Source organism: Cryptomeria japonica, chromosome 1, assembly GCF_030272615.1.
Source record: "Cryptomeria japonica chromosome 1, Sugi_1.0, whole genome shotgun sequence".
NCBI lineage: Eukaryota > Viridiplantae > Streptophyta > Pinopsida > Cupressales > Cupressaceae > Cryptomeria > Cryptomeria japonica.
The window spans coordinates 527,999,757-528,015,679 of record NC_081405.1 but is presented as its reverse complement, the minus strand read 5'-3'; the positions used below and the strand labels follow the sequence as shown (position 1 = coordinate 528,015,679).

The 15,923-nt window shown below is 37.4% G+C and overlaps 1 protein-coding gene across 1 annotated transcript in view; it reads left to right on the top strand.

Moving 5' to 3' along the window:
* The window catches only part of LOC131059916 (THO complex subunit 3), a 142,395-nt gene extending 137,008 nt beyond the window's left edge, over window positions 1-5,387 (top strand). The window contains exons 8-11 of the mRNA XM_057992987.2: window positions 3,361-3,447; window positions 3,969-4,047; window positions 4,168-4,300; window positions 4,496-5,387. Coding sequence (XP_057848970.2) covers window positions 3,361-3,447; window positions 3,969-4,047; window positions 4,168-4,300; window positions 4,496-4,530 — 334 coding nt within the window. The 3' untranslated portion in view covers window positions 4,531-5,387. The remainder of the gene's footprint in view (window positions 1-3,360; window positions 3,448-3,968; window positions 4,048-4,167; window positions 4,301-4,495) is intronic.
* The last annotated feature ends 10,536 nt before the right edge of the window (window positions 5,388-15,923 follow it).

The window sequence follows — 15,923 nt, the reverse complement described above, 5'->3', positions numbered from 1 at the left end:
TAGGTTGAGTGATGTAGCACCAAATCCTTTCACTGAATAGCACGCATCATCTCCAATGATCACTTGAAGATTAGACTCCCTTTCCACCAAATCCGAAAGACGTTCTCGATAGCCTGTGATGTGTCGAGAAGCTCCATTATCAATTAGCTAGGTGTCACTATCCATGGGAACATTACTTGATAAGGTAGATATGAAGAGGAATCCATTAGAGTTGTCTTCTGCTTCCTTTTGAGTTGAGACTTCATTAATGTTTGCCTCTTGTTGCTTAGGCCTTGTCAAACAATCTCTTGCATAGTGACCAAACTTGTCACATCTAAAGCATTGAATATGGGAGAGATCTTTCTTCTTCTTCGTTGAATCCGGTGCAAGATCTGATCTTTGATCTCTATTCCTCTCGAAGTTGCCTTTTCTCCAATTTCTTCCTTTCTTCTTAGTAGATTGAGTGGTAAGGACATGAGAATCTTCATTTTGAGAACCTTTGACAATTCCCCTTGCAGCCAATCTAGATTCTTCTTGGATGCAGTCAGCACGAAGACGATCAAACTTAGGCAATTTGGATCTTCCACTTATACTTTGAATAAATGGCTCCCAAGAATGAGGAAGGCCATTCAATGCCAACATGACAAGATCTTTGTCTACCACTAGATCTCCAATAGCGCTTAGTTGATCCCTCAGTTCTGAGATCTTCATGAAGAATGACATGACTGATTCTCCTTTCGCCATCTTGACTTGATGAAGTTGTTGCCTCAATGCAAGAGCCCTACTTGTGTTGTTGATCTCATATAGGCCTTTCAAGGTTTTGAACATGTCTCTTGCAGATGTCATCTTGGAAATGAGAGGCACTAAGTGATCCCTCACGGAGTCAATCAATATCTTTTTCGCTTATATGACATTCTTCTTGAATTGAAGTTTCTCCTCTTGATCTTTTGTCTCAAGTAAAACTTATTTTTCCACAAACTGAAGAAGATCATTTTCTTCAAGTGCAATAAGAACTCTAAACTTCCACAAAGTCAAGTTTGAAGCACCTTCAAGTCTATCTTCGACCTTGAGACCGTAACCCTTTTTTCGAGGCTTAGATATTGCTCTTGAAAGGTGAGAGATAAAAGAGAACTTCACTGTTATAAAGAAATCTGATCACGATCCTCTCAAACCCGCTCTGATTCCATGTTAAATTAGTGATCCGATTTAGAATATAGCAGATATTAGACAATTCAAACAATAATACTAAGCATGTACCTTGGGAAAACCTTCCACCAACTTGAAGGTGACAAACCCAGCAACAAATAGTCTGATTATTTTTATCAAATAAAAGTATATCTTTACAAGAATGCTTCACTCCTTGAAGCGGAATGTATCAATTCACCATAGACTGCAGTATGAAGATCCGAATCACAGTAGTATACACGGACTGTCAAAGTATAATCTACGATCTTCAATCTGACTTGTATGCAAGGTGCGATTTGCTGATGATGGAATATGATCTGCTGAAGGATGTAATCGGACTGCTGAAGGATGTTGTAATTGATTTCCAAGAGAGGAAGATTTTACCTTCCTTTATACCTATCGAGGGTGACTCTTCTCCAAGAGTCGGCACCCTTCAAGAGGTCACGACCCAATGTAAGGGTGGCTGACTTTCAAGTCGGCCCCTAAAATTATAATTATGGGGGGACTTTTTAATTACATCATTTATATTAAACATAAGCAAATCGCATATGCTTAGTTGTCATTTAATTATATCAAATAAATCGGTTCACATAAATGTCTAAGGCCGATAGGTCAATTAGACATTTGGATTGACTATGTTGGCCTGAAGGAATCCGACCATAGCTACATTATCATTAACATGCCTTGAGTTTGATCTGCCATGTTTTTATCTGGATCTTCTGGAACAAACCCCAACCCTGATCTTTTTCCTTGCTTTTTACACTCAGAGACACAATTTTTTGATTTTGAAGACATGGGCACTGATGACATAACCCGAGGGACCAAACCCTACATCTACTTTAAAAAAAAGCATAAAAAAAAGAAAAAAAGAAAAAAGCAAGCCAATAAAGCTGCTTCCCGGATTGGTCCCAAAGTGCCAAAAATAAAAATAAGCAAAAAAAGCAAAAAAGCAAAAAAAACAGAATTCCTAAAAAATAGGTAGGTGTCAGAATTGACCCCAAGCAACTGCTTTTTCGTCGTCTGGGCCTTCTGAGCATTTTGACAATGTCCAAAGATTGTTCCGAGCATGAATTCCCTATTTGACCTGGATGACTTCTCAAAATTGCAAAAAGACTGGTGATTAGCAGTTGCGATGCCTAAGCAGAATCCTAAAAAGCAGAAAACAGGGGGTCCCCATTTGCAATGGGGCGATGTGTGAGAAAGGTCACAACAGGTCCCTGTAGCAAAGAACGCCTTGTTGGAATTTGGTGTGTTGGAGAATGTGAAGAGGCAAGTGCAAGACTTGTTGGATTGATATGAGGTTAGGAAAGACTAGATTATCAATATCGACGTTGGTTCACTAATAGTCCATCTTGCTTATTAATTTTATGATCACAATTTTTCTGCTCATGAGCAAATGTGTTCTGAGAGTCATTCTAGTGTCGCTCATCATGAGGTTTGCATATTTGCTGGTCTTGTTTAATATAATTCTCTACTACTATTCTGAGCTGGTGAGTGGTGAGAACAGATTCATCCTTCCTAAAGAAATCTTGGTTGATAAAGATATAGTTGTGAGGAGGTTCCCCTTTGGGTGATGATATAATATTGAAATTAGCAAATAAGAATCATATCTTGTAACTGCATTTAGCAGCATGTTTTGTTATTTGTATTAAAGCATGTAGTTTTCACTACAAAGCACCTTTGAGCAATAGTAGCAACAAAACGTGTTCCATTTCATGGAATAACAACATTGAGGGGACCGTGACTATCGTATCTGAGTATATTGTTTTAGTTCTTATGATTTATATGGCTATTCACAAAAAAACACCTTAGTTTTGTTTGGCTTGTTAATTATTACTGATGATCTGTTTCATTGTAATTTTTTTAATTATGAAATTAATTTGTACAGTCCCATTCATATTAGGAATTGCATTGGATATGCCCTCAATCTGTGGAGGTTTCTTCATGAAGTAATTGCTTCACCATACAGTTTTGTTATTCAATGTTAGTTTTCATTCTCAAATAATAGGTCTTTACTCTGCAATTCAAATTATTTTTGGAGGAGACTGATTGGCAATGAATATGGATGAATGGTCGCAAATGTTAAATTCAAGCTTGAAATGTAGGCTAGAGACAAGGAAAGACTGGGATGTGATTGTTTGTTGTATATATTTAATCCTGGCGTTTATTTTTATAACTTCGTTTTGATTCTGGCAGGTACTTTGCAGTTGGAAGTGCAGATGCTCTTGTCAGCCTATGGGATCTTTCTGAGATGCTGTGTGTGCGGACCTTTACGAAGCTAGAGTATGTTATTTATAAATATAATGAATGCTTTCAGAGGCATATCAAAAGATAATGCAAGTGGCTATAGTTGAAACTGTTTTGTTTTCTATACATCCTGTTTTAGAAGATTGATATTATAATAGAGTCGCAAACTAAAATGTGAGTTATCAACTCATTAATCATCATAAATTGTTTGTCAGGGTTTACTGTCTTGGGAATTTGCAGGTCAATGGAAACACTCTTTGTTTGTGGATTCTAATGCTCTCTGTCACAGATTGTATATTTCCTCGGATGATAATTTATGCTCAATTGCATGGATCTTTCTCATCTATGTGAACTGGACCTCTCTTTTGTCATTTGACTGTCAATTATGCATAAGCTGCTCTCTTGAGTAGTATTTTTTGCTTTTACCGACTTTCAAACTTTGTCAATATTGAAGATGAAAAATCAATATCATTTCTAGTTTTAAAGATTTAATTCCATGGCTTCACATCACGTGCATGGACATAATTATTACAAATTTAATGTGAGGCTTTCTCCAGGTGGCCAGTGAGGACAATTAGCTTTAATCACGATGGGCAATACATAGCTTCAGCCAGTGAAGATCTCTTTATTGATATAGTATGTCGTATTCTCTACTAAAATATTAAAATTTTATTTGATGCATGTTGACATCCGACCTTTTCAATGTTGAATTGCTTTAAAAACTAACTAGCAAGAATTTCATACTTTTTGCTGTAGGCTGACGTTCAGACTGGACGAACGGTGCATCAAATACCCTGTCGAGCAGCCATGAATAGCGTTGAGTGGAATCCAAAGTACAATCTTTTGGCATTTGCAGGAGATGATAAAAATAAATATCAAGCAGATGAAGGTTATTACTTAACAAATACGAAAGTTGGGACAAAATAATCTCTCGATAGTCATTTCTTTTAATTTTATTTCCTTGAAAAGTGTTTCTACACTTGAAGTAAAATATGGAGATCTTTCTTGGTCAATTTGTTTCTTATTTGTATTTCTTGCATTATTAGCAAAACTTTTTATCTGAGGGCTGTTGGGTGTTGTGCAGGTGTGTTCAGAGTTTTTGGCTTTGAATCCCCGTGATCTCACACGTCACATAGTTTCACTTAGACCTTTGTGGAAATTAATGAGATTAATACCTATGGGATGGCTTTGAGGAGTCTGGTTTTTGGCTGATATTGCAGGAGAGATTGCAGATTGCACAATCTTATATCGCATTCTTGTATTTAATGGAAAACTTTGAAGTTTAATGCCAAGAGCGAATTTTTTTAATATTTTTACCTATCTAATATTAAAGAAGTTTTGTGTAGCACATAGAAGAAAGTGCTGTGTGATTTTGTACACACCCGGTGACATATTCGTTGAGTTTGGCTTGTAATTTTTAGCTTTCTTTAAGGGGATTGTTTCTGAGGGGCCTATTTCAAGAATAGAACTTTGTCAGTTGTAAATATGTTTTTCTTATTCACCCAAGCTTACAGGTTACCTCAAAATATTGGAGAACTGTGAATTTGTTATTTTTTCAGCGTGAAATGTCAGTTTCATTACATATAGAACTGGTTTATAATATCTCACTAGCTGTAAAATACATGTACTACATATGCGAGTAAATGCTCCACTCGTTCCCTAGGCTTCTGCTGCATTCAGCGTAACGGCACATTAATTTGTGTCAGCAATGCCGGTAAAATTGCTCCATACAGAAAATTTTAGGAACTGTAAAAGTGCTTGTTACTAGTTGGAGGTAACAATATGTCTGATCACTGATCAAAATGTTTCCATTTGCTGAAATGTCTTAAAAAATAGACCAGAGAAACATAAAAATTGTGTATGATAGATTATATATGAGAAGAAGAAGAAATAATTGTAACGTCTACAAGACTAAACATGGCCTATGGGACAGCCTGTCTAATCAAACCGACTTTTGCAATTCAATCCTTTTCCTATGCAAGGTGATGATGAGTGACCTGAATTTTTCAACAGATTTTGAGCTGAATAAATTATACCAAGAGCCAACTGTTAAAATATTTTCCATATTTTCCATATTCATTGAGTTTGGCTTGTAATTTTTAGCTTTCTTTAAGGGGATTGTTTCTGAGGGGCCTATTTCAATAATAGAACTTTGCCAGTTGTAAATATGTTTTTCTTATTCACCCAAGCTTACAGGTTACCTCAAAATATTGGAGAACTGTCAATTTGTTATTTTTTTCAGAGTGAAATGTCTGTTTCATTACATATAGAACTGTTTTTTAATATCTCACTAGCTGTAAAATACATGTACTACATATGCGAGTAAATGCTCCACTTGTTCCCTAGGCTTCTGCTGCATTCAGCGTAACGGCACATTAATTTGTGTCAGCAATGCCTGTAAAATTGCTCCATACAGAAAATTTTAGGAACTGTAAAAGTGCTTGTTACTAGTTGGAGGTAACAATATGTCTGATCACTGATCAAAATGTTTCCATTTGCTGAAATGTCTTGAAAAATAGATCAGCGAAACATAAACATTGTGTATGATAGATTATATATAAGAAGAAGAAGAAATAATTTTAACGTCTACAAGACTAAACATGGCCTATGGGACAGCCTGTCTAATCAAACTGATTTCTGCAATTCAGTCCTTTTCCTATTCAAGGTGATGATGAGTGACCCTAATTTTTCAACAGATTTTGAGCTGAATAAATTATACCAAGAGCCAACTGTTAAAATATTTTCTATATTTGTCCCTGCTGTCCTTGAAGGCATCACACTCTAAAATGAAATGTATTTTTGTTTCTACTTTCTTGGAAGTGCAAAAAATAGCACATTCTTTCTTCCCAAGCTTCTTTTGGTCTTTTCCAACGATTCATTTCACATGGAGTTGATGAGAGTTATTTCTTAATTGAGTAATAAGACTTTTAGCTTTCCACAAAATATTAGTCCCTATGTATGCTTTTTGATGATGATCGCAAGTGGTATTGAACTCAAAGATATAATAATTTTTCTTTCTATCTACGTTAGATATGCTTGTGAAATTTATCTATAACAAGTCTTTATTTATTTACTATTAGTGGGGCACGCATTCAAGTAGATATTCCATTTACTCATTCATTTGATGTTTTGTTGCATCCAAGTCTTCTTTCTTTTGCACAAAGTGTCTTTGAAAACAACTTAAAGCCATCTACTTTTTCCATTTACTCAATTCTTTTAAAATATTTAATGAGACACACCATATCAATTGCTTCAATAGGAGCAGCCTTAGTTTCACTCATGATATCATAAGAAACTGTGCTTTTAATTTTGAACTTGCTTGTGACCAAATGGTTTTGGATTTGCTCAATATGCTTCAACTATGAATTTGAGGTACCACTGGCCCATAATTCATACCCACAGAGTATAACTAGAAGCACTAAAAGCCCAAAAAGAGTTTGGGTAGTTTTCCAATTTCATAGCTCTATCTCTTTGCATCTTTTTAGAAGAGCATAAAATGCTTTCCAACCTCCTAAAGTTCTATTCTTTCTCCAACTTTCCCAACTTAGAGTTTTGTAGAAGTCAATCCCAAGATATTTGTAATCGATAAGTTCTTCAAGAATGCTACCTTAAAAATAGAACTTATGTTGGTTGTGTTTTCTTTTATTAGAGAAAACTATGACTTTCCTCTTGCTAATATTGACTTGCATCCCAACCATTCAGGGAAGCTGGGGAGTGAAACAAGATCATTCCTAGTATAACCTTACACCCAAATGTGTTGGTGTTGACATTTTGGCTCCACAGTGAAAAAATGAAAGTTATGCTACAATGAAACTTCTCTTTGAACAAAATCGATATTTTTTGCGACATTTAAAAATTAGCCACCATTATCAATTAGATTGGATTCTTTAAAAAAATGAGAGATTATTGTGGAGTGACCCTACATGACCTTGTATGTTTAGAGACAAATTTTCTGAGTGCCACAGATGAGTTGATAATGAATGTAGGACAATCCTACTAGACCTAGAGCAGTCCTAATGAACCTAGGTTAGTCCTAATGAATGGAGGATAATCCTAATGAATTTTAGATGGTCCTAATGAACCTAGGACAATCTTAATGAGCCTAGGATAGTCCTACTAAACCAATGACAATCCTAATGAACTTAAAATAGCCCTAATAAATGTAGATCAATCCTAATGAATGTAGGACAATCTTAATGAACCTACAACAATGCAATAAAAAATAGATAATAGATAAACACAATATTACCTTTATGAATATATTAATATGTGCATCCCAAAGTGTTGATTTTGCACATATCCTACAAAATTCCCAATATAATCCTAACTCTTGTACAAATATTGCAAGTACATGTGAGGTGGTGGGATTGTTGAACTATTTACAATGCAAAGTAGGCTACACATAACACTCCATGTGAGAAGGTTGAGGATTTCAAGGAACTAGAGGAATTTTAGTTATGGCTTGAGTAGAATGGTAGTGGTAGCATGCAATTATTGGAATATTAGAAAATGAAATTCCAAGGCACAAGCCTTGTATTCATCACTACAATGGTTTAAAAAGATTCTTGATTTCTAATGTTTCTTGAAAATGAGTTTGCTAGATGGGTTGCTAATTACATATGCATCCAAAAGATTTGACAAATAGACTTTCCAAGAAGTAATTTAAATATCTTTGCAAGAATATTGGTATATCTAGAATGTAATTTCTAATGCAAATGATTTGAGATATAATTTGAGTTTGGTTGAGATTTCAAGGAGGATTGATTAGCTTATGTATTGATTAAGCCAAGATTTGAAGAATCATTAACAAAATATTTTGGCTTTAAAAGGTGCACGAGGTTCATAGTTGAAATCGTATTTAATTTTGTGTAATGCTACATTGTTAATGCACTATTCAAAAGTTTTAAATTAGTCCAAGGTATTAGCTGAAGTTGTTTGAGAATGTAGGACAATCCTAATGAATGTAGGATGGTCCTAATGAACCTAGGAAAATTGTAATGAATGTATGATAGTCCTAATGAATGTAGGATAATCCTAATGAACCTAGGACCACCCTAATGGACCTAGGACAATCTTAATGAACTTAGGATAGTTGTAATAAACCTAGGATAGTCCTAACGAACATGAGATGTTCTAATGTGTTGAATAACAAGGCGAAGAAATCTTGCAATATGAACTTAAACTAATTGCTTGCAAATATGAATCTAAAAGATTAAGCTTTAAAGAATGTGATTGCAGAATCAAAGAAAGAAAGAGAACCATAACATAGTTAATATCAAATATACATGGAGAAACCCTTAAGAGAATTAAGTACAACCTCAAAAAGAGGCAAGTATATTACTCGTACAAAGAGAGATTACAATAACAATACACTTCTCTAAGAACTCTGGAGAATTGACAACATATTGTTACCTACACAATTGAATAAAACTTAGTATTTCCACTAGCTCAAGGTGACCCATGACTACCTTCTTGAAATCATACATGTAGCCCAAAATAGCCAATTACAAATGCTCTTACAACTATCATAAAGCATCTCACCAAACCGAACGAAGATAATAGTCTTCTATCATAAATGCAGCCATAATAACTTATGACATCCATAATAGCCATCATACATGCACTTACATCTCCTTACATGTGTCTACCAACCTAAAAGTAGAAGATTCTAAAGGGGAGGCCTAGCTATTTTGTCTGCTTCCTAAAATCTAAATGGTAGTAGTAAATTTGTCTTTACATGAGTTCTTTCACCATCATTAGTTAAATGACTTCACCTCTTATTGGTAACTTACAAATAATATTAAGGGAACAAATAATTGAAAGTTTTATAAGGTTGATGAAACCTAAATCCTATCATTCTCCCACTTGACATTATATATTGTAAATTACACCCATAAAGACACATAAATATATAATTAAGTTCATTGATCAAGACCCATGGCTTTCGTGCACCAAGAGAACTTATCCGTGGTTACTCGATTTGTAAGAGAATCTACAACATTATCCAAAGTGTCAACTTTTTCAATCAAGACCTATTCATTCTCAACACTTTATCACACAAAGTAATATGTAACACCAACATGCTTGTTTTGAGCATGATATATAGGATTTTTGACCAAACATATGACACTTTGACTATCACATTTGATCCTCATTGTCCTACAATCAAAACCAATACCATTACCATGGTTTGTAATTGTATCGCTTCTGTTGACCTTTTTCTGTCAACTTAGGGTCCAGTCTGAGAGATGCTTTTCTGCATAACCTACGTGTTATGCGTGTCTGCATAACCTTCGCGTTATGCGCTCTTCCTTGTTGAGAACTTGCAGTGGCGGGGCTCTAACTCTATTTTTTAGTTGTCCAGGTCAACTCACTTAAGTCTACCGATTGGAGGGTTGATGGTTGATGGCAGGCCGGTTTCCCTTTTCTCTCATCGGTCGATGGCGGTCTTTTCTCAACAGTAGCGGGACATTCACCCTTATCCGACGGGGAACAAAGGGTAACAACGACAGTTCGCGGGATAAGGAATTGACAAGAAAAGCGAAAGGCTTTCTCTTATCCCGCGAGGGGGAAATGGTGACAAAATGATCCCGTGGGATAAGAATCAACAAAGACAATCAAATGCCTATCCCGTGGGATGAAGCAAAGACTCAAGGCGGGTCTCGAGATAAGAGAACAACAGTTACAAGGAAACATATGACTTCCTTATCCCGCCTGTCTTCCCGAGATAAGAAAATAAAGGCGAAACCAATGGGACCTTATCCCATGAGGTAAAATGAAGGAGTGCAAAGCGCCGCGAGATAAGGATGGTTGATGGTGGGAGGAATTTTGGCTTATCCCGCAAGGTTTCTAGGGAAGCGACGACATCCCGTGGGGTAAGGAGGTGTTATGGAAAAGCTCCAATGGCTTATTCCGCGGGGTAAACAAAGACAACAAAGGATGTCGCAGGATAAGAAGACATGAAAAAACAAAGGCAATGGCTTATCTCGCAGGGGTGAACCGATAGTGAAAGGGACCTGCGGGATAAGAAAAGAAGTAGAAGCACATAGAGTTTTATCCTGCAGAGTAAAGATGGAACTATGGAGATGCTACGGGGTATGAATGCAAGGTCACTCAATGGTCAAACACAATGAAGGAGGTACGAACCCGAGTGCCACGTCAGCTATCAACGATTGTTGGATATTGATAAAGCCTGATCCAACGACGATGTTTTAATCTTCTGTTGGGATTTTGAACGCGCTTACATGGCGAGATCTCAGGCGTTCGTCTACGAGCGACATCTCTTGATCGACGATGGAGGTTCAAATTCAGAGTGGTTGTTGGCATTTAGTTTCTCTGTGCGCGGTGGTTGTTGACCCATTGGTCGAGGACATTTTTTGCTCAGTTGGTTCCTGATCTTAGTATGATTTTCTTCCAACCACCAGTTTTCAGACGCCATTACTCTAGAGGTGACTTTTGTTGGTTGATTTCAGATACCACCATGCCCTCTTCAATGTAGAACAAATACCTTTGTCCTTGAAAGTGTGCTCGACCATGCTTGTTGACATGGTTTTCTTCACCAGGGTGTGGTTTTCAATTTTCCAGAGGCGGAGGATGCTTCCAGAGCTCTATGTAGCACACCATCATATCAATCTTCGATCTAATCTTTTTCTCCCTTCTCAAATTTTTGTAACTTAACCCGGGCAGGGTTAGGGTTTTCTCAATTATAACCCATCTTAGTTATGTCTGAACTATAAAGACAATTTTTTAACATTTTCTTAGGATCTTCTCCTTTTTTCTCTTGCAAGAATCTATGATTTTTGCAACTGTAAAATCACCTCGCCTCTCATTAATAAAATTCGCTTGCCTTACCTAGTTTCATTTTATGCAAATTGTGTATTTTCTTTACTTGGTTGTGTGAATGCATATTTTCTTTCTTTCTTAGCATCTGTAATAGTGTTGATCCCTCTTGGAGTGGCATCCAAGAACATTGTGTGTTCCTCTGCCTTTGTTAAGAATTCCAACCTTCTTTTAGTCTTAGAAAGCTAGACTTAGATAGGAACTAGTGTATCTTTGGGTGGTTTTGTCAATGTCTTGTGCAGTTACAGGTGGGGTATATCAACTTTCAATCTAGGTGCAAGCCTTATTTCCCTTCTTTCATGTAACCCTTCTCTCTCTCCTTTTTCCCTGTCAGAACATAGGTTAGTTTTATCAGTGTTGGGTTGGTCCAACACCTACATCAGATTGGAAAGGAAGTCGACCTTTTCTGGAGATTCAACCTCACAACAGTGCATCATCCCACACTTGAAAGGTCGTTTCCATGTTTCACAAAGTTGGTGATCAAGCCCGATCACCAAGGGTGTAAACTTTTGTGACAACAATTTTCGGCACGCCCGGTGGGACACAATTTCAACATATTTGCTAAGGATTCAGTGATTCTCTTAGCAACCCAACCTTTGGATACAATCACTCAAGCACTTGGCGACTCTAAGGAACAAATTCAGACTCTTGGTGAGGACCAGCTGTAACTTACGTGCCAAGAATACAAACCAGAGCATCTTCTAGAGGTAATTTCCAATACTCTGAGCTTTCATATTCAAATTCTAGAAGAACTAGAGGTAGTCTTTCATTGTCACCGACAAGAGGAACTCAAGGAGAATCACCTACACCCTTAAGGTTTCATTCTATCCATTCCTTTTTTCAAATTAGCACAATCTAGAGGCCCTGTCGTCCATATCAACAAACCCCTATTTTCTATGGTAGTGCCAAGAGCACATACCTTTGTCACCTTCAATGGTGGCAGTCCTTTAGTCCTTGCCCCAAAGAATGATATTCTTGTAGCAGCCTTGAAGGCTAGACCATTTTTTACTAGAGAAACATCTACCTCCCCTGAAGAACATATCCAGGATGTGGCAAGTATCTGCACAATGTTTGATGTCACTGAAGACAATGTTACAATGAGGCGTCTTGCCTCCTCTTTCAAGGGAAAAACCCTCCAATGGTATAGAGGGCTAGCTCCTAACTCCATTTGCAATTGGGAAGAGTTAGGAGAAAAGCTATGCAAGCATTTTGAGGACAAAAGTGACCATCTGTCACTTATGGAGCAGCTAACTATAATAAAGAGAGCACCCCATGAGTTCATGGGTGACTTCAACTATAGATTTCAAAAGACATGGGATAGAATCCCATCATTAGTGAAGCCTTCATCAAACCATGTTTTTCTATATTATCTTAAGGCTTTGAACAGTGACATAGCTACAATGATTCAATCCATGGGGGGAAATAACCTCCCATTAGCTTATGAGATTGCCATAAGGGCAAAAAATTGCTTAATACAGATGGGAAAGTTGTCTCCTAGGCCCCCAATGCCCTTATTTCCAGAGGCTCCTATCCAATGACCTGTTTTAGCACCAATACCGATGGTGTCTGTAAGTTAGATGCTTACACTTGCACCTCCTCCACCTTTTGAGATTCAGGAGCTCAAGGTTTTAGTGCAAAATATTAGCCAACAAATGCAAGGGTTTGGAAATGATTTGGTCTCAATCAAGAGAAAGTTGCCGCAGGCTAGCAGTAGACTTTATCGGCTCCAAAACTACAATTATCAACAATAGAGGCCTAGTTTTCAAGGGTAGAACTAATGGAGTAATGCTAGGCCCTTGAACAATTTGAATCTCATAGCTACAAGCACCTCAAAGGCTATAGTGCCAGTTCAGAACAACCTTGCTCAAGAGCAAGATTGGTGTGTCCCATGCAATCAGCCACACAATCAGACCTCGTGTCAGAATGGTGAGTTTTCTTAGGCCCTAGTAGCACAAGAGGAGCCAACAACATGAGGGCAACAACAATTTGCTGACTATCCCTGTCATACACATGGGGATACAAATTTCATGAATTAGTAGGAGGCCGATTTTTGTGGAATGAATCAGACAAGTGGGGACAATGTGGTCGACAACACAAGATCAAAAAGGAGGGCCATAGATCCTAGTACAAGTTCTACAACAGTAGTTCAAACTCCATCTATAGCTCAATCTTCTCAAACTATCCTACAAACTACAATGCCAAAGCCCCCTGACAAGGTGACTTCTCCAAACAAAGAGTGAGATTTGACACAAAATGTCAAGGAGGGAGAGCCACCTAAGACCCTTATAATATCAAAACCGGACCTTGCTATGGCAGAGGTCCCTGCTAAGGTTGTCATTCCCTTTAATATTGTTGAACAGATAAAGAGGGTCAACCTCAATGTATCTTTGTTGGATGCTCTTGCTATCCCATCTCAAAGAGACCTATTTCAAGAAGGCCTAAAGGGGATGGATGTTGCAGGAAGTACCAGTCAGAGTTGCAATTCTTCAACTTCCACAAGCTTGGTACAACCTTTGGAGGTACAGAATTCAAAGAAAATAAGTAAGCCCCCTCCCTTTTATATGTCATTAATCATAGGAGATAAAATTGTTCATAATTGCATGATAGATAGTGGGGCTAGTAGTTCAGTCATGCCTAAGGATATAGCTGACCACCTAGGTATCAAGTATGAACCTATAACACGAGGGGTGGTGCAACTTAATGGCACATCAGTTCAGACTGTGATTTCATTAAAGATTTAAAAATAATGTTGCATGCCTGCCTGGGTTTTAGTGTGTTGCAAGACATCTCAATGATTGACCTCCCCAACTATTTTGCCATTTGTTTATCTAGGGAATTCACTGCCAAGATAGGTGGCTACCTATCTTCTGATTGGTCTCACATGTTCTTTAGGATAATATATGGTACCAAAGTCACCATTAGGGCTGAACCTATTGCCAATGATCATATAGAGCTCTATACCCCAAGTCCTATCAAAATGAATTGTACTCTCCATGAAGAGAAGAAAGAAATTTTAGTAAGAGAGCCTGCAACTCAGTTGGATGAGGTTCCTGGTTGCCTACTTAATGAGTGGGTAAATGCATTTCAATTTGACCCCATTGATGAGGTCAATGGTATCGGCCTGGGTACATATTGTATATATGAATAAGACACCCCCATTCCCAATCTTTCAAAGGAAGACAATGATATGCAAGATATATGGGATATGTTCTTTGATGGTTCAAGGAACAAAAATTGTGCAGGGACTGGTGTATTGTTGATATCTCCCAAGGGGGAGAAATATTTCTTTTCTTTCAGACTTCAATTTAGTTGCACTAACAATGTAGCTGAGCATGAAGCTTTGATTTTGGGTCTCCAAACAACACAGAGGAAAGGGATCAAAATTTTAATGGTGCATGGAGATAGTAAGTTGGTTGTAAATCAGGTCAAAGTTCAGAATATTACCAAGAGCAACCTTCTCAAGTCCTACAAACATAGAGCATGGGACCTAATTAAGAGATTTGAGGCCTTCAATATTTCTAGTGTCCCTAGATATCAAAATAAACATGCTGATAGACTAGCAGCAGTAGGTGCCCAACATGACATTCCATCTCATGTTGTAGCAAAGAAAGAACAACAGATTAGACTGGTGGTGAGACCTACAGTGCCTGATAACCAAGTGAATTGGGAGGTCTTTGATTCTGATCAACAGATTGTGAACTTGCTGCAAGATGAGGTAGAGTTCTCACATAAGAAGCTGGGCATGCTAAAAGACCAATATGTAGATCAAATCATGCAACTCGGTTCTAACAAGCTGCCCAAGGGGTTGGTCACCTTGGAGGGGATCTTCAACCATGATGATCAAATGAAAGGGAAAACAATGTACCTGGCTGCCAAGAAAGGAGTCTACAAATCAATAGCCATGGCAGAAGGAAAATCTCTCAATTTGGGGAAGGTATGTTCCCAATCGGATCAAAATACTTTTGTAATCTCTGTCAAGAATATAATGATATTTTTTCTTTTACCTATGAGGATCTAAAAGGGTTTGATCCTAGCCTAGCTCAAAATACCATAGAGTTAGATCCTAATGCTAAACCAGTCAGGCAAAAGCAAAGGCCTATAAATCCCAAGATTGAGCCTTTGATAAGGAAAGATCTATCCAAGCTTATAGAATCTACCAATATTTTTCCAATTAAGCATTCTTCTTGGGTAGCTAATCTTGTTCCAGTTAGGAAGAAAAATGGGGAAATCAGACTGTGCGTAGACTTTAGGGACCTTAATAGAGCCTCCCTCAAAGATCACTATCCCCTTCCTTCCATGGAACAAATTTTAAGCAGAGTTAGTGGCTCAGAAAGATTTTCATTCTTGGATGGATACTCAGGTTATAAGCAAATCTTAGTCCAAGAATCTAACCAATACAAGACTGCATTCACTACTAAATGGGACACTTATGCCTATTGTAGGATTCCTTTTGGATTAACAAATGCAGGTGCAAATTTTCAGAGAGCCATGGATATGGATTTCGAGGGAGTATTAGAAGAATTTGTACTAGTATATCTTGATGATATTATTGTATTGAAGCATGTGGCAAACCTCTTTTCTCATCTTGAGCAAGTTTTTAAAAGGTGCAAAGAATATGGTGTGTCCTTGAACCCCAACAAGTGTGTATTTGCCACTGATCAATGAAAACTACT